This window comes from Elephantulus edwardii, unplaced genomic scaffold (genome assembly GCF_000299155.1).
Source record: "Elephantulus edwardii isolate Elephantulus edwardi_28Jun2011 unplaced genomic scaffold, EleEdw1.0 scaffold00145, whole genome shotgun sequence".
In the NCBI taxonomy this organism is placed as follows: Eukaryota; Metazoa; Chordata; class Mammalia; order Macroscelidea; family Macroscelididae; genus Elephantulus; species Elephantulus edwardii.
In genome coordinates, this window is record NW_006399895.1 from 3,994,842 (window position 1) to 4,014,024 (window position 19,183).

General features: G+C 36.4%; 1 protein-coding gene across 1 annotated transcript in view; it reads right to left on the bottom strand.

The window, feature by feature from the left end:
• Positions 1–19,183, bottom strand: part of FAM63B (family with sequence similarity 63, member B) — a 136,157-nt gene that overhangs the window by 11,630 nt on the left and 105,344 nt on the right. Inside the window, 1 exon segment of the mRNA XM_006894500.1 lies at positions 11,479–11,621. Coding sequence (XP_006894562.1) covers positions 11,479–11,621 — 143 coding nt within the window.

Genomic DNA, 19,183 nt, shown 5'->3' on the forward strand with positions numbered 1-19,183 from the left:
CAAAGGTGTTTGACTGTATGGATAACAAACTGTGGCTGACTCTGAGAAGAATGGGAATCCCAGAAACACCTGATCATGCTAATGCGAAACTTATACTTGAACCAAGAGGCAGTCGTCAGAACAGAGCAAGGAAACACTGCATGGTTCAAAACTGGGAAGGGTGTACGCCAAGGATGTATCCTGTCTCCACATCTTTTCAACCTGTATGCAGAACAGATCATCTGGGAGGCTGGACTCTCTGAGGAGAAATGTGGCATCAGGATTGGTGGAAGATCCATAAACAATCTGCGTTATGCAGATGACACAACCCTGCTTGCTGAAAGTGAGGAGGACCTGAAGCGCTTGCTGCTGAGGGTCAGGGACTGCAGCCTTCAATATGGATTGAGGCTCAATGTCAAGAAGACAAAGATTCTCACCACTGGACCAATTGGCAGCATCAGAATGGATGGTGAAGAGACTGAGATTGTTCACAACTTTAGTTTTCTTGGCTCCACAATCAACACTCTTGGCACCAGCAGCCAGGAAATTAAAAGTCGTATTGCCATGGGAAAGTCTGCTGTTAGGGACCTCTCTAAAGTACTCAAGAGCAATGGTGTGTCTCTGGAGACAAAGGTGTGTCTGGTATAGGCCATGGTCTTTGCCATCACTTGTTATGCATTAGAGAGCTGGACAATGAATGACCTGGGAGGACAGAAGGAGAATTGATGCTTTTGAGTTTGGTGTTGGAGAAGAGTGCTGAGGGTGCCATGGACTGCTAAGAGAACAAACAGATTCATCCTGGAAAGGGTTAAACCGGGCTGCTCCTTGGAGGCAAGGATTCTGAGGCTTCGTCTGACATACTTTGGTCATGTTGTAAGGAGAGACCGGTCCTTGGAGAGGGACATCATGCTTGGGAGGGTGGAGGGCAGGTGCAGGAGGGGACGGCCCTCTGGGAGATGGATGGATTCGGTGACTGGGGCAATCGGGATGAGTGTGTCAGAGGCAATGAGATTGGCACGGGACAGAGCAGAGTTTAGGGCTGTTGTACATAGGGTCACTATGAGTCACAAGTGACTCGACGGAACATAACAACAACAACAACAACATATGATAAGCATTCATAAAAATAATTTGATACTATGTTTAAAGATTCTGTTCCAAGTAAAACTTCAATAAAAGATGATAGTTACCGAAAGACTTCAAGTCTTTTGTTCACAAAGTCACTATGACCTGTGCTCAACTCATCGGCAATCAACAACTACAACAATGTATCTAGTACTGCAGGACACAACTCTTCCTGAAGGGCAACTTGCCATCTTTGTGATCTACTGTAGCTTAGATGAAGATACTGATTGATGTACTCAGCCTTTGAAATTACACAGGGAGCTCTGGTAGTTAGCAGTAAGGAGTTGCTTTGCCAACACAAAGGCATGCAGTTTGAATCCACCAGTTGTTTCATAGGAGAAAGATGGGCAATCTCCTCCATGATTTGCTGTCTCTGAAAACCCACTGGGGGCTGAGCTAGGAGTTGGTTTCAACTTCATGGTACATAAAAACAACTGAAATTATGATAGCAACATGAAGAGCACTCATAAAATAATCTGATACAAACGTTTAAAGATTCTATTCCAAGAAAAAAATTGAGCTCAAGTCCATATTCCATTCTCATCTCTTTCTCTCAGTTCTTTCAGTCAGATATTTTCTGATTCACCAAATATTTGAATGTCTACTGTAAGTTGTTCATTATGTTAAGTGCTTGGGGATATATATTACGAAAAGTAATGACTCCACCCAATTCTTATACTAGATGTCTCTTTTATGCGATTCCATAGAAGCCTACACTTTCTGTTACCATAGCACATTATACATAAAACTGCAACTGTTTTTTTTTTTTTGCAACTGTTTTCTTATGTAGCTCCTTTGATGAACTTCAGATTCTTTGAGGATGAGAACCCTGTCTTATTTATGCATCCATCCTAATGATCTGACATTTAGAGTCTACTTTTTTCTCTAACTCAGACTCACAGCTGACAAGTCAGTTCAGACTCAACAGCAATTCTCCATCAACGTAAATGAAGGCGACTGCCCATCTCCCTCCCCTGCAGAGTCTACCCACTGGTGAAGCATGGTCATTGAGTTAGCAGAGGAACTCACTGCAGACTACATTCCCCGGAGCTCCCCTTGCGCTACAAGAATTCAAAAGAATAACTAAAAGTTTTTTCCAGCAATATTTAATTAAATAGATCTGAACTTTCTGTTTATACCTTTTATAACATACTTTACTGTTGTTGTTACGTGCTTATCTAGTTGCCTGAGATTAATATTCTAATATTCAATAACTTATACTATATTGTAAACAATATACAATTTGTTTATGTAGATTTCTGGAGTAGGAACTATCATCGTACTGGTTATATTTCTCCAAATGACACTATAGATAAATTCTGAGAGAGTTCCATTTGAAAGCTGTTACCATCCATTACTTAGAAACCCTTAACAAATTTTAACTTAAAGAGTGGTATAGTTGACCTATTTGACCAATTTGTAAATTTAATGAAAATAAGTAATTCTAGCTTAGAAAAGCACTACTTGAAATTTTTCGGTTACACAGAATAAATTTGAGTTATTTTCTTATAAAGTGGGTTAGAGGCATTGAATTTGAATTATTTTCTTTTATTATAAAGTGAGTTAGAGGCATTTAAATTAGAAAATTCCTAAGGTATTTTATAAATAGATATACTAATTTTACTCCTGTTTAACAAGCATTAACCTAAGTCATATAAAGAGCTTTTTTATCTACCCAGAGAGTCAGTGAGACATAATTGTTGAGACTGTAGAGAGCTGGATCTGAATTGAAGTCTCTTGTAAACTGAGTCTACAACTCTTCTGTCAGTTTGTTACAATGTGATGATTTCTATGTTGCTGTGATGTTGGATATTATACAACTGGCATTTTTATTATCAGCAAGGCATCATAGCTGCTATGTTTCAACAGAGCTTCAAGACTAAAACAGACTAGGAAGAATCTGGCAATCAACTTCTTTTCTTAAAAAAAATGACCACTAAAATTTTATGAATAGCAGCAGAACAGCATCTGACGTAGTACTGGGAGATAAGCCTCCCATATTTGAAGATGGCAAAAATGCAACAGGGAAAGAGCTGCTTCCTCAAAACAGAGTTGGCCTTAATGATGTGGATGGAGTAAAGCCTTCAGGACTTCCACTTGCTGATGTCTTATAACTCAAGATGAAAAGAACTAGTCTAAAATATCATTAATAATCAGGACATGGAATATGCAAAGTACAAATCTAGGAAAATTAGAAGTCGTTGAAAATTAAATGGAACACTTTAAGGTAGATATACTGGGCATTAGGGAACTGAAATGAAAAGGGAGTTGCCATTTAAAATCAATCATATGGTCTCTTATACCAGGAATGATAAAGAGGAACAGACTGAATTAATTATCAAAAAGAACACCTCAGGACCATCTAGAAATATAGTGCTGTCAGTGATAATAGGATAATATGTCTATGTTTACAATGTAGACCTGCTAGTATGACTACTACTCAAATTCATGAATTCTGCATACTGAAGTTGATCAAAATAAAATCAAGACATACCAATTAATATAGGTATTAGAAAATACAGGTAATAGATTAGAATGCAAAAGTTGGAAGCAAAAAAGTATCAATAGTTGGAAAACATGGTCTTCATAACAGAAACAATGAGGGAGATCATAAGATAGAATTCTGCAAGACTACTGACTTATTCATTGAAAATATTTTCTCAAACAACATAAATTATGACCATCCATGTGGACCTTGCAAAATGTAATACATAGAAATCAAATTGGTTACCACTGAGGAAAGATCTTGTTTTAGTCAGAAAATGCTGCTATAATAGAAATACCACAAATAGGAGGTATAAGAATTTTATTACAATTTACTAGATTGTGGTTGTCATTAAGTGCCATCGAGTCACAGGCAACGTAGCAACCCTATGAACGAAAAGACATGGACACCTGTATAACTTTCGTCCTTTCTCCAGGTTCATAGGGTTTCCGGAGGCAAGCTATTATGGAAGTGGATGCCACTCCTGCTTGCAAGCTTGCTTTAATCAGGGAGCTCCACCAAACCCTGTCCACCAAGGGTAACCACTCTCATTTGACACATCAGTGTCACAGTGTTTGGCTTCATAGCAACCATAAGTTACCTCTGTACAGCAAGTAGACAGACCAGAGCTATATGACCTAGAAGAATGTTTCACCAAAAACAATTAAAGGCAGGTCTGAGAGCTGCGGATTAGAGTCACCCACCTTTGGCTCAGGAGAATGACTTTCTGTCCACTAGGCCAACTGATCTTTCTCTATGCTGTTGTTGTTGTTGTTGTTAAGTGCCATCGAATCGTCTGAATTCAGGGCTCCTAGAAAAGGTTTCTTTCTACCAGCTCTGAAGGGAGGTCCATATCTCTCGTGTTTCTGTGCCTGGGTGAACTTCATATATATGAACATGTGTCTTCCAGCATCTATGCTCTGCCTGAATTTTTATTCTCTACTGTATCTTAAAAGGAAGAGCTCTGGAAGTATAATTGCTTAAGTGGGGATCTAATTGAAAGGTCTGTGGTTCCAAACTACTAGTGATTCCATGGAGAAATAATGAGCTGGTGTGTGTATGTAAGGATTTACAGCCTTGTAAATGCAGTTCTACCCCATCCTACAGGGTCACTGTTAGAAGTGACTTGATGACAGTGTGTTTGGTTATCTCAAAAGATAATAGGCTTTCCTATTCATCTAAATGCTAACCATAATTTGTTATTATCCACATTAAAAAATAAAGAGTTCTGGGATTCCCATTCATTTAAATATTAACTGTAATTTGTTATGATTCACATAGTCAAATGCCTTTGACAGTCAATAAAGCATAAATAGAAAAAAAAAAAAGAGAGAGAGACTGGCTTGAGATAGACCCCCACACTAGTCATGCCTCATAACAAAGATAACACATTCCCAAGTGGAATTATAACCAGAGGTGTAGAAGTTAAGATTTTATAACTCTACTGGGCAGGAGGGAGTGAGAATTCAGTTCATTATAGAGATAATGGAAAAGATCAACATCATCAGTCAGAACAATGCTAGGAACTGACTTTCTAACAGACCATTAATTGTAAAGTTAAGTTGGAGCTTGAATATAATCAATACGACCAAAGCACAACCTGAAATATATTCTAATTGAATTCAGAGACCAGTTCAATTACAGATCTGATCAATGAACTTGAATGACTAGGGATCAGACAAGTTGTAAATGTATTAAAGATATTACACTTAAAGAAATCAAAAGCTTACTAAAAAACGAGCAAAGAAAAACCAAAATGGATGTCAGAAGAGACTAAAACTTGCCCTGAAGACAGAGAAGCTAAAGAAAAGAAAAGAAATGAGAAAAAGTATTGAACAGAAAACGTCAATGAGGGATTCAGGAAGACAAATTAAAATATTAGATAAAAAGCGCAAAGACTTGAATGGAGGACCCCCCCCACCTCCCTCCCACCACGAAAAAAAGGGCAAGAACATGCTCACCATTTCTCAAGCAGAAAGAACAGAAGAAAGCCTGAGCTTTGAGTATAATATTGAAGGGTGTGTGTGTACCAAATCGGATCTGCCTGGTACAGGAGGAGACTGCCCCTCCTTCTCCAGCAGAGCATCTGGAATACTTAAGGATTTTTATAGGCAAAATGCCTCCAAGGAGTCCTGTGGCTATACCTTCTCAAAGAGGCAAGGATGGCAAAGCTTCATCCCACATACTTTGGGCATGTCATTAGGAGAGGCTATTTCTTGGAGTGACTGCAAAGGTGGACTCCAGTGTGTCAGGGATGATGAGAATCGCACAGGATAGGATAAGACTATCAAATCTATTGTTCATAGGGTAGTTATGAGTATACAACTCAATGGCACCTAACAATGACAAAATACTGAATGATACAGGAAGCATCAAAAGACAATGGGAAAGGGAGCTCTGGTGGCCTAGTGACAAGAAACTGCATTGCAATCCCAGAGACGCGTGGTTCAAATCCACCAGATGCTCTGCTGAAAAAGGAGGGAAAATCTCTCCTGTACCAATCAGATCCAATTTGATGGTGCACACACAAAAAAGAATTTTTTTTTTTTAAATGAGAAGGGTGGAGGAAGGGGTGAGTAAAGGAAATGGGAAAGATCCCTGTGAAAAACAACGTATACAAACTTTGTAAGTAAACCAGTATAAAATAAAAATTCTGTCTCCATAAACCCTATGAACTGGGAGAAAGGATGAAAGTCATGCATGCAAGTGTCAAGGACCTCCGTTCATGGGGTCGCTATGAGTCGCCTATGACTCAACAGCACTCAATAACATAGAGATAGACCAGTTGGCCTAGTGGACCAAAAGCAATGCTACCAAGCCGAAGGTGGGTGACTCTAATCCGCGGCCTTACAGCCTGTTTTAAATTGTTGTTGGTCAAACATTCTTCTAGGTCTTATAGCCCAGATGTGTCCACTTGCCATACTGAGGTAACTTGTGTTCGCTGTGAAGCTGAACACGCTGATGTGTCAAATGCGATAATGGTTACCCATGGTGGACAGTGTTTGGTGGTGCTCCCTGGTTAAAACAAGCTTGGAAGCAGGAGTGGCATCCAATTCCGTAAATAGCGTGCCTCTGGAAACCCTATGAACCTGGAGTAAGGATGAAAGTCACACACGCAAGTGTCGTGGACTTTTGTTCAGAGGGTCGCTATGAGTTGCCTATGACTCGACGATACTCAACAACACAACAACAACATAGCATCAAAAACTGATGGTACTAAATGAACAAACCTAAACTGCAGTGAAGATGCTGGGAGAAAACAGGATCCAGAAAGTAATAGAAGACTAGGTGAGATGTTTCAACCAATGGATGTAATGACGGCACTGCTCACTTATCTATTCCAAGAAATATGAAGACAGCTACCTGGGCAACTGACTGTAAAAAAAAAAAAATAAAATAAATAAAATCTGTATTTGAGCCGATTCCAAGGAAAGGTGATTCAAGAGAATGTAGAAATTATCAGATAGTATTAGTATTACATTCAAGGAATATTTTGATGAAGAAATGGTGGGGGCAAACTAGGTGTACAGACGGGGGAAAGGAGGAAGAACTGGAAGAGGCAGAGGGAGGTGGCGGGAAGGGGAAAAGTAAGAGAAGGAGAAGGAAGAAGAGGGCGGCAGGGGCAACGAGACAAATTTGATGAGGCAAGAATTAAGCAAGCACAACCACCTGAAACACAAGATACAGAAGATGAATGAAATAAGGACCAAGAGATCAAAAGTGTTTATTTATTGGTGAAAAAGGATTACAAAAATAAAACTGATTAACAGGACCATAAATATAAAACCAAGTAAGGACCAAAATCCAACAGTAAAAAAAAAAAGAAATCCAATAGTCATTATCATATGTATGGCATGAAAAAGAATAAGCCCTAAAAACATATTTTTATGAAAGAGGTAGTCTATTTAACAATCAACTCTTAGGGTTTCAAATTTCTCTCATAAATAAAAAGTAATGTCAATATCTAGACCTACAGGAATAATACTCAAAGTATCTGCTCTCACTAGATTCCAAATCTTGTTTTCAGATCCTAAGATAGCTATATGCTACTGAAAAGCACCAATGTGAATTTACCAAGATGGTTTGCCTAATTTAATTATACAGGATCATGTGTAAATAAATGGTGGAGGCAATACAAGTGATAGCAGAAATTGGGAGTATATGTACTGGTAGTCAATGGACAGATGATGGATGAATAGTTTAGTGAAGAATTCACTAAAAGAAAGGTGCCATTACAATAACTTACCAGAGTTGGATTTGAGCTTTGCTAGTAATGGAGGAAACTGGTTCAGGTTTTAGAAATGGTAAACCATAAATTCTATGAATGATAAGAGGATTTTAGGACAACAGGAACTCAGTCTCCATGGTTAGAGAAAGTGTCATGAGTGATTTTTCAGTCAAAACCATAGTGGTTGAAGAGAGTAAGAATTATGGGTACATATTATTAAAGGAAAAAATAATCCATTTGATGAATGCATCCACTATAGACCTATGAATCATGAAGTCAGTAATGAGAGAACATGTGCAGTTTTAGAGTATCTTTCCATCTACCGTACAGAGGTAACTTGTGGTTGCTGTGATACTAAACACTGTGACATTGATGTGTCAAATGCAATAATGTTTACCCATGATGGACTGTGTTTGGTGGAGCTCCCTGATTAAAACAAGCTTAGAAGCAGGAGTGGCATCCACTTCCGAAGTAGCTTGCCTTCGGGAACTCTACAAACTTGGCGAAATGATGAAAGTTATACAAGTGTTCAGGTCTTTCATTCATAGGGTCGCTTTGAGTCATCTATGACTTGACGGCACTTAATAACAACAATTATACTCTTTATAGACCTGTTAATACAAGTATTATTAAAATATATGCATCAATCATTAAGGTCAAAGATGAAAGGATGATGTCTCCTAACAAATGAAGTCTGAAATTATTTGAACATGAAATTAAGATGCATCATTAGTAACTGGTAACTGGAATGTAAAGGTTGGAAAATTCTAACTTCATAATAGGAGTTGGAGACTGAATGACAGAATACTAAACAATCAGTAATTTATTCACTGAAAATATATTTTAAAAAACCACAATGATGATTATACACATGGTTCTTACCTGATGAACTATACAGGAGTCAGACTGACTACATCTGTGGAAAGAGTCGATGGAAAAGCAGTCTAATAAATCTTATCATCAATTACTCATGAGCAAGTTCAAACTGAAGCCAAACAAAATGAAAACAAGTCCATGAGGACCAAAATACAACCTTGAGTCTAATCCAACTATATATATTAAAAAAACCCCAACAAACATTTCAAGACCAGATTTAATACACTGAATACTAATGACTAACGACCAGATAAGCTGTGTGATGACATCAAGGACATGATCCATGAATAAAGGAAAAGGTCATTACAAAAATGAGAAATGACCAAAATGAATACCAGAAGAGACTCTGAACAAATTTCAAATGGCAGCTTAGGAAGACAAAGTATTACAACGAAATTTCTCAAGCTGAAAAAACTGAAGAGCGCATTTAGGTCTTGAGTTGCAATACTGAAGGATTCCAATTACAGAAGAAGAGTCAAAAGATGGAACAAATACAGAGTCACTGAACCAAAAAGGACTGGTTGACAGTGAATCAATTCAGAAGGTAGTATATGATCAAGAACCATTAGGACTGAAGGAAGAAATCCACACTCCACAGAAGGTGCCACAACCTCTTCTAAATCCAGCTTGACGGTCTGTCAGTTCTCTGTCTATGTGTTGTTCTAGCCATTTTTAAATGATCTTTAGCAGTATTTTGCTTGCAAGTAACATTAATGATGTTGTTCAATAATTTCCAATTTTTGTTGGATCACCTTTCTTGTATATGGGAATAAATGTGAACCTCTTCTAGTCAGTCAGCCAAGAAGCTGTTACCAATTCATCTTGGTGCAGTGATTCTATATATTCCTTCCATCTAGCACACACCTAACTAAAATCAAGGACCAATATTAATAAACCTTTAATATATCTAAGTTGAGAATGAGAAAGGTAGGAGATTTTCAAATAAGCAAATAAATCATATCTGTTATTCTACTCTATATGTGCTCTATTGTACACAGGGTTTTTACTTTACATTACTTTGTGAAATTCAGGAACTGTTTAAAGAAACTGGACATGAACATACTCATTATCATTTAAAAAAATAAGGCAATCTACATAGAGAGAAAATCGTAATCAGATACTAATCAGTAATGGCTAAAGAATGATGATGAGATCAGTAACACCTGTTTCCAGCAGTATTCCTGAATCTTGGCTGCACACAGAATCAGCTGGGACATTTAAAAAAAACTGATACTCAGATCTCATCTCCTGAGATTCTGATATAACCCAGTATGTTCTGAGCATGGATATTTTCTTAAAAGCTCCTCAAATACTTGTATTATATGCAATCTGGGTTGAGACTAGTTTAAGGATTAAAAGATTGTTTTTGTTGATGACATAGTAATGAAAATACTCCTTAATGGATGCCTTAAATAGGCAAAAGGAATTTATTTTTCAAAACAAGGATTATGAAGAAATAACAGTAAAGATGCAGAAATGAGAATATAAAATATCTAGGTATAGCTGATTATCATAACTAGACCATTATGGACAGATGTTCATAACTGTGTCAGCATAAGTAGATTGAAGAAATAGCTTGGATTCTTATCATTTAGGTACTGAGTTCTTGTTTTTTGCCATTGAGTTGGAAGCAACTCATAGCTGATCCTTCAGTGGGTTTTCAGAGGAAGTAAATTGCAGGGGAGGAATTGCCCATCTTTTTCCTGCAGAGTAGCTGGTGGATTCAAACCACATCTCTTCAGATTGGCAGTGTGACTCCTTATCACTAGACCACCAGAGCTCCCTAGTGAATATTTTTGCTGTATTATTCTAGTTATATTGAATACTTTTGTTCTATTTTTTATGTGATCAGAGTAATCTAGGTATAATAAGCTCATAAAGCCTTAAGATAGGTGGAAGCAGTAAAAAATGAAATGGATATAAAACATAAAGAAAAATCAGTAAGATGTTTTGGCAGAACCAAAAATAGAACTATAAGAATAATTTGGGGAGCTCTGGTGGCCTAGTGGCAAGAAGCTGCACTGCAATCCCAGAGGCGCATGGTTCGAATCCACCAGATGCTCTGCTGGGAAAGGAGGGACAGTCTCCTCCTGTACCAGTCAGATCTGATTTGACAGTACACAGACACACAAAATAATAATAAAATTTAAAAAAAAAGAATGTAGTTTTAAAAAAAAAAGAATAATTTAAAGGATGTATATGTAATCTTAATAGCAACTATTATCTCACTGGCAAATCTTAATTCCTTTTTTCAACGACTTTCACTATGAAATATAAACATCCATAATTATAGGTTATCCTAATTCTATTTTTTTAAAATTTTTTTTTACAGAGGTTTTGGATTTCCATTCATTCATTGCCGCAATTTTCTCCCTTCCCACCCCTCCCCACCAGCTTGCTTCCCCCTCCGAAGACAGAAAAAAAAAAAATTCCTTCATTAGTATACAGGTCCCACGTCCCTTCCCCCACCCCCCACCCCGAGTACACTTCTCTATGCAATCTTAATCCTAATTCTATTTTGAAGGCTTATTTCTCATCTCCCCCTAGAAATAAAATAATATTCTTTAATGCAGACATCTATGTAAAAGAAGATTTGAAAATAAAGTAATTTGAGGTAACACATAAATTGCTAATCCATTCCATCATAAATATTTAACATTTTTACAATGTGATGATTTCATGAATTTTGTGCTAAATCTTTTATCCTGAAGCCTATCATAAGACATATATAGATCAGACCCCTTTGATTTAGAATAACAATTAAACAGCTATTTCTAGATCATACCTTGTATTTGGTCATGGTGCTGAAATGATTATTCCGAAAGAACACACAAAGCTCTCCTTCCTGAACCGCTGATGTTAGTTCACATAATCCGTGGTACGTCAGCTGAGTGGCTGTGTTGTTTAGAAACTGCTCAGCTACAAAACCTATGAAATCAATGCATAGAATTAGAGGGATGAGAATTTCAAAATTAAGTCATTCATGAAAAAGTCTACTTATTTTGTACTCAAACTAAGGGGAAAGGCCAATCAAAATAAGACTTCCTATACTCTGACGGCTCCAAACAGGAGATCCTTATTTCTAATTCTTCTGTGAAAGATGTGTGTTCATATCTCTTGGCATTCACAACCCAAGAAATAGTTGTGTAAACTTGTTTTTATCAATTAGTATGTTCATATTTAATACTCTACCTGCTCCCAAAAGTATATCAAGGTGGCTTCTAATGAGATACATAAATAATAAATCTAAAACTCATTAAAATAAGAGGGCAGGAGTTAATGATTTTAAAAAGGAGTAGGAAAGAAAGGTGTCAATAGTTACAAGTTTAGAAATTAAGTATAGCCTCAACAAAGAAAGTTGCCAAGATTTTTACAAATCTTAGAAAATTCTCAATTTGCAACCTGAAATTCCTGCCTTTATTCTAAGAGCAGGTACATGGTTAAAATGACAGCAGTGGGATAAATGAGGCCATTTTTATCCTAATTGCCTCCAAAACACACCACTCATTATGCTGCTATATAAAATTCATACACAAATCATTTTGTTCTCTGTTTTGAAACATAATGAAATAGATGTTTCTCTGGAGTATTTTAAAGATATATACAGCTATACTATTTAAAAGCCTTTCTCTTCTTTTTCCTGTATGGAAGAAATATATTTCAAAAGCAATGAGAGGGAAGAGGTGTGCTGTATAATAGAAGTGTTGCTATAGGAAGTAAAGATAAATCTGTGTTAGGAAACAGATACTCCAGCCAGAAATTAAAAATAAACTTGAAAGAAACCTCAGTACAGAGATGACAAGGATCTGCTCAACTAGATAATGCAAAGTATTTCCTTACTCTTCTATGTTTTCTTCAGCATTAAAAAAAAAAATCTAATACATATTTTACTGTTTCAGAAATAATTCCACCAACTGTCATAATTTAAAGAGTAAATTATTAGTATCTCCAATTTCAGGATATTTTTTAGTATGTAAATGTCTCCTTTGTATCATACAATAATACTCATAGCTTACTTTCTAATTAGCAGAGAGGATACCTGATAAATGACAGCCATAGTAAAATATCGTTTAGACAGATGTAATAAGCATTCAACTTGTTCTGTATTGCCACTATATACAGTAATAATGAACACCTTAATAACCTACCTTGAACATATATAGTATATGGAGTAGGTAATGGTTACTACAAAGGCTTCAGTCAAATTTTACATGTTTTTATATGAGAGACAGTGTAGCATTGTGATAGCACACACACTGCAGTCATAAACATAATTTATTTTTTTAAAAAAAAAGAGAGGCGACAAAGGTCAAAGAAGACTTGGTTGATAATGTGACTTTATTCCATTCCCTTAGTGTCAAGCCACAGCACTTCAACATGAAAGATAGTTGTGAAAAAATACCAGTATTTTACAATATTCTAAGGACTTGTGTAAGGTGGAAGGAAAGTAGAGAACAAAGTCAAAGAAATTACTAGCATATCTGCATGTTTTTGAGTTTAGGCATTAAGAAATTTTTTCTCTTCCTTCCACCTATTAATGTTCCTTTTTTAACTTCTAAATTACTGATAGGATGTATTAGTTATATCCTAAATCATGTATTACTATATAGCATTTAAAAAGTAAGCACTCAAGAACCCAGAAATTAACCCAAATATTTACACTCAATTGCTATTTGACAAGATACCAAACCCTATCAAATGGGAGAAATGTCAACCTCGTCAACAAATGGTGTTGGTAAAACTGGACATCTACCTGCAGAAAGCAGAAACAGGATCTATGTCTCACAACATACAAAAAAAATCAACTTAGGGTAAATCAGAGACCTTGGGGTAAAGCCCCAAACCATTAAGATCATAAGAGACAAAAGGGGACCAAACTTACGCTTGCAAACACTCAACCAGGAGAAGATAAAATTAACAAATGGACCTTTAAAAAATTAACTCTTTGAAAAAAAAAATTAACTCTTTGGTGCATCAAAAACTTACTCCAACAGGGTGGAAAAAAAACACCTCCAACCCTGCAGCACGGGGAGAAACATTTGGCAATGATATTTAAAAGACTCATAATGAAAGTTACAGATTACTCCAGGACAAGAAAAAGACTGATAACTCAATCACAAAATGGGCAAAAGACACAAAAGATTTTTCACAAAGAAAGACTTTCAAATAGCTAACAGACACATGAAGAAATCTTCAAGATCACTGGCAATCAGAGATTTAAATCAAAATAACAACGAGATACCATCTTACACCAGCAGCAGTAACAAAGTTTAACAGGCTAGTAAGCAACAAATATTGGAAAGGACATGGAGAGATTGGAACTTTCATGCACTACTGGTGGGACTGTAAAATGGTACAACCACTCTGCAAGGCAGTTTATCATTTCTTCAAAAAGCTGAACAGAAATCCAAATGACCCATTTCTAGCTACTCCACTGCTAGAAACACACCCAAGGAAAACAGAACTGAGACATGAATAGAGACTTGTACACTGATGTTCATAATAGTTTTATCGATGTTCATAATAGTTTTATTCATAATAGCAAGAACATGAAAACAGCCAAATTCCCATCAACAATTAAATGGATTGAGAAATTGTGGTACCTTTACATAAGAGCATATTATGTAGTACTAAGAAACAAGAACTCTGTAAAATACTACATAACTTCAAATCCACCAGATGCTCTAATGAAGAAGGAGGAACAATTGCCTCCTGTACCAGTCAGATCCAATTTGACAGTACACACATAAAAAGAATAAATAATAATAATAAAATAAATAAAAAAATACTATATAACATAGAAGAGTCTAGAAAGCATAATGCTGAGTGAATGAACTCAGTCTTGTAAGAACAAATACAGCATAAAGCTATTACTGTAAAAACAGAAGGGTAACTAATAAGATGTGTATAAATGTCTAAAAGGAGAAGTGGAAGACGAGGAAGAGGAGGAGGAGGAGGAGGCAGAGGTGGAAAATAGGGAAGAGAAGAAATCACTAAGATGGCAGAAATCAGTAGTGGGCAGATGAGGGGTTGTTGTTATTGTTAGGTGCCATCAAGTCCAGTATAGCTCATAGTGACTCTATGAAAAAAAAAAAAAGTCTGAACCCTGTTCTATCCTGTACCATCCTCACACTTCTTGACACACAAGAGCCTACTGCAGCAGTCAACAAATTAATCCACCTGGTCAAGGGTCTTTCTCTCCTTCACCGACCCTCCACCCTTCCCAGCATCATGTTTTTCTCCAAGGAACAGACCCTCCTAGCAAAACACCCAAAGTATGTGAGAAAAAGCCTCATCACTGTTGCCTCAAAACAGCATTCTGGCTGCCCCTTCTCCAAGACATATCTGTTTGTTCCCTTGGCAGACCATGGGGTGTTCACTGCTCTTCAATACTACAGCTCAAAGGTGTAAATTCTTTTTTAATTATCCTTATTCATGGTCCAGCTCTCCGATACATAGCAAGTAACTGGAAACACTATGGCCTGAATCAGATGCACCTCAGTCCTCAAACTGACATCATTACTCTTCAATAATTTGGAGAGGTTCTTAACTGTAGATTTTCCCAATACAATGCATCTATTTATTTCCTGACTGCTGGTACCAAGGTTGTTAATTGTGGATCCAAACAAGATGAAGCTGTTGACAGTTTCAGTCTCCTCTCCATCCATCATGATGTTGCCTATCGGTCCAGTGGTAAGAATCATTGTTTTCCTGACACTGAGATGCAATCCATAGTGAAGCCTGCATTCTTTGATCTTCTGCAAACAAGTGCTTCAAGCCCTCCTCATTTTCAGCTAGCAAGGTTGTGTCGTCTGCACAATGCAGGTTATTGATGAGTCTCCCTCCAATCCTGATAGACTCTTCATAAAGTTCATCTTCTTGAATAATTTGCTCAGCATACAGATTGAATAGGTATGAAGAATGAATACAAACCTGACACTCTCCCTTCTCAATTTTAAACCATGCAGTGTTGCCCTGCTCTGTTTCCAGTCTTGTCAGTGTCTGCCATAACTTGTTATCATCCACACAGTCAACTAAATGCCTTTGCATAGTAATAACGCACAAATATTCTGGGATTCCTTACTTTGAGCCAGGATCCATCTGATGTCAGTAATGATACCCTGGTGCTACAGCTTCTTCTAAATTCTGCTTGAAGTTCTGGAAGTTCACTATCTTTGTACTGTTCTAGCTGTTTCTGATGAGGGGTTGGGTGGTGAAATAATAGGAAACATCGAGTGGGATTTGAAAAGATGGAGTAATAATAGGCATAGATCAATAGTAATTGAGTCTATAAAACACGTCTATGAATGAATGATTGTGTGAAACACAATGTATACAAATTAAAACATAAAACAATGTATACAAATTAAAACATAAAACAAAATTTAAAAAGCATTATGCATGTACTTAATAGTAATAACACTACTTTCTGAAATATCTTTATTACTAAATGATTATAAAAAATGTGTCTACATATTCTTCTCACTCCTCACTCACATAGCAATCCTCTGTATAAGTCCCCTTAAAAAGATACAGATGTTTAGTAGAGATATAGTGCAAGATACGTAACTGTGAAATTAAAAATTTTAACATAACAGAGGTCTAAGCTACTCCTTTTAAGAGCACAGTATGAGCACAGAAACAGAGTAAGTAACGTTCTGAAAAAGATGAAATTATTTATGACAAACTTAAGACTAGATCCCAGGAGAAATATTAAGTTAGCCACTAAATGTAGATTATAAGAGCTGTTAATTAAAAATCTCCCCAAACCATAAGCCAAAGCCTATTTAAGACTTAAAAAGAACAGCATTTCCTAACTCTTTTATACCACTAACATAATTTTTTATATAAAGTCAATCTGGTTTCAACTCTTGATAATACATTTTTAAAAATCTGGTAAGAAATTCTGTAAGTTACAGAACAGTTTGCTCATCTGCATTGCTTTATTTTTATTATCTGCATCGCTTTAAAATTATCTGCACTGTTTAAAATTAAATTGTTTATTTGCAATATTCAATTTAAATAAATCTAAATTTTATTGTTAAAAATTAATAAATATACCAAAGTAAGGTAGAAAAATTTTACTCAGCTTGAGGATACTCAATGGTCAATTCTGTGACAATATGAGCATTATCATCACACCTCATCAACAATAGCAAAGTTCAATAGAGCAGCAAACAATAAATACTGGAGAGGCTGTGGAAGATTGGGACCCTTATTCACTGGTGGTGGGAGCATAAACTGGTACAACCACTATGGAAGGTGGTTTGGCATTTTCTCAAAAAGTAAGAAACAGAAATACCATTTGAAACAGCAATGCTACTACTGGGAATATACCCAAAGGAAACCAGAACTGCCATTCAAACAGATACAGGCACATCCATATTTATTGTTGTGTTATGTATGATAAAAAAAGAGGTGGAAGCAATCCAAGTGTACATCAACAAATGAATGGATAGAAGAACTATTGTATATTCATATGATGGAATACTATGCAGCACTGAAAAACAATGAACTAATAAAACATTACACAGCATGGGTGACTCTAGAGAACATTATGCTGAGTAAAATATTTCAGTCACAAATGAACAAATACTGCATAATACCACTTTTATAAAGCTGGTCTTACATGAGAGTTTGGGAGGTGAAAAGGTAAGATAATGAACAGTGAACTGGAATAGATGAAGGAAGGAACTGTTTAAAAGGAATATATGATTAGGAATTATATATATGACAACAGTTCAGAATAAGTAGTACACTGCAAAGAGGACTGGGGTAGGGGAAGGAGAGAGGTAAATGTACAACAATGAATGGTTAAAAAACCCAAAAATAGTGAACTGGAGGAGGGGGAAGTGAAAGAGGGAAAGAAGGTAAAAATGTGCAACAATGAATGAATGAAAATCTAACTTTTCTGTAAACTTTTGTTAAAATCACAAAATAAAAAATTTTATAAAAAGAATGATAATATGGTGCAACCGCTGTGGAAGGCGGTATGATGCTTTCTCAAAAAGTTGCAAATAGAGATACCATTTGACCCAGCAATTTCACTATTGGGAATATACCCCAAAGAGATCATAACTGACATCCAAGCAGATATAAGCACACCCATGTTTATCGCAGCTTTGCTCACAACAGCAAGGAGATGGAAACAACCTAAGTGCCCATTAACAAACAAATGGATAAGGGAGCTCTGGTGGCCTAGTGGCAAGAAGCTGTACTGCAATCCCAGAGGTACACAGTTTGAATCCACCAGATGCTCTGCTGGAGAAGGAGGGGCAATCTCCTCCTGTACCAGTCAGATCCGATTTGATGGTACACACACACAAAAATAATAACAAACAAATGGATAGAATTAATAGTAATAACACTACTTTCGGAAATATCTTTATTACTAAATGATTATAAAAAAATTTGTCTAAATATTCTTCTCACTCAATGGATAGAGAAGCTGTGGTATTTTCACACAATGGAATATTACGCTGCATTGAAAAACAAGGAACTCATGCAATATTATTCAAAATGGGTGACCCTGGAGGACATTATGCTGAGTGAAGTATCTCAGTCATAAAAGGACAAATACTGCATGGTGCCACTGTTGTAAAACAGGACTGACATCGGGGTTGGGGGGAGACTGAGAAAGATGGGATAAATAATGTACGCTACATTGAAACAGATGAGGGAGAAAATTGTTTAAAAGGGATATGTGGTTAGGTATTTTTGTCATGACGGGAATCCAGAGTGAAGGCTTTATAGTGCAGTGGACGTGGGGGGAGGGATTGTAAAACAATGAAAGAATCTTTCTTTTACTTTTCCAAGAGGGGAGTGTACTGGGGGAGGGTTGGGAGGGGAGAAAAGTGCAACAATGAACGAATGGAAACCCAAAGTCTGTAAATTTTCACTGAAACTAATAATAAAAAAAAATTTAAAAAAGAATGACAGTGATAATAGATTCTAACACTGAATAAAAGAGAATCCATGAGTGTGTGTATATATATGTATGTATATGTGTGTGTGTGTGAATATATATATATAATATTTTTAAAACTGAACATGTAAAGAAGACATGTAGATGGTATAATAAATGTATTACAACCATTAATAGTAATAATTAATTACTAGTAATTATTAAGTACCAAATCTATTGGGTAAAAAGTTACCAGGGAACAAGATAGTATAGTTTCAAAGTATACATCAAAGATTTCTTATTATACAAAGAGAGAAACGTTTCTTTAATATTAAAAAAATATATAGCAGACTCCACTTTAACAAACTTTGAATCTCACCAATAATGGGCTAATGGAGAAGACATGTTTCCTGATTTGATATTCTAAAAACAATATGCATTATGCAGATGACACAACCCTGCTTGCTGAAAGTAAGGAGGACCTGAAGTGCTTGCTGCAGAGGGTCAGGGACTGCAGCCTTCAATATGGATTGAGGCTCAATGTCAAGACAAAGATTCTCACCACTGGACCAATTGGCAGCATCAG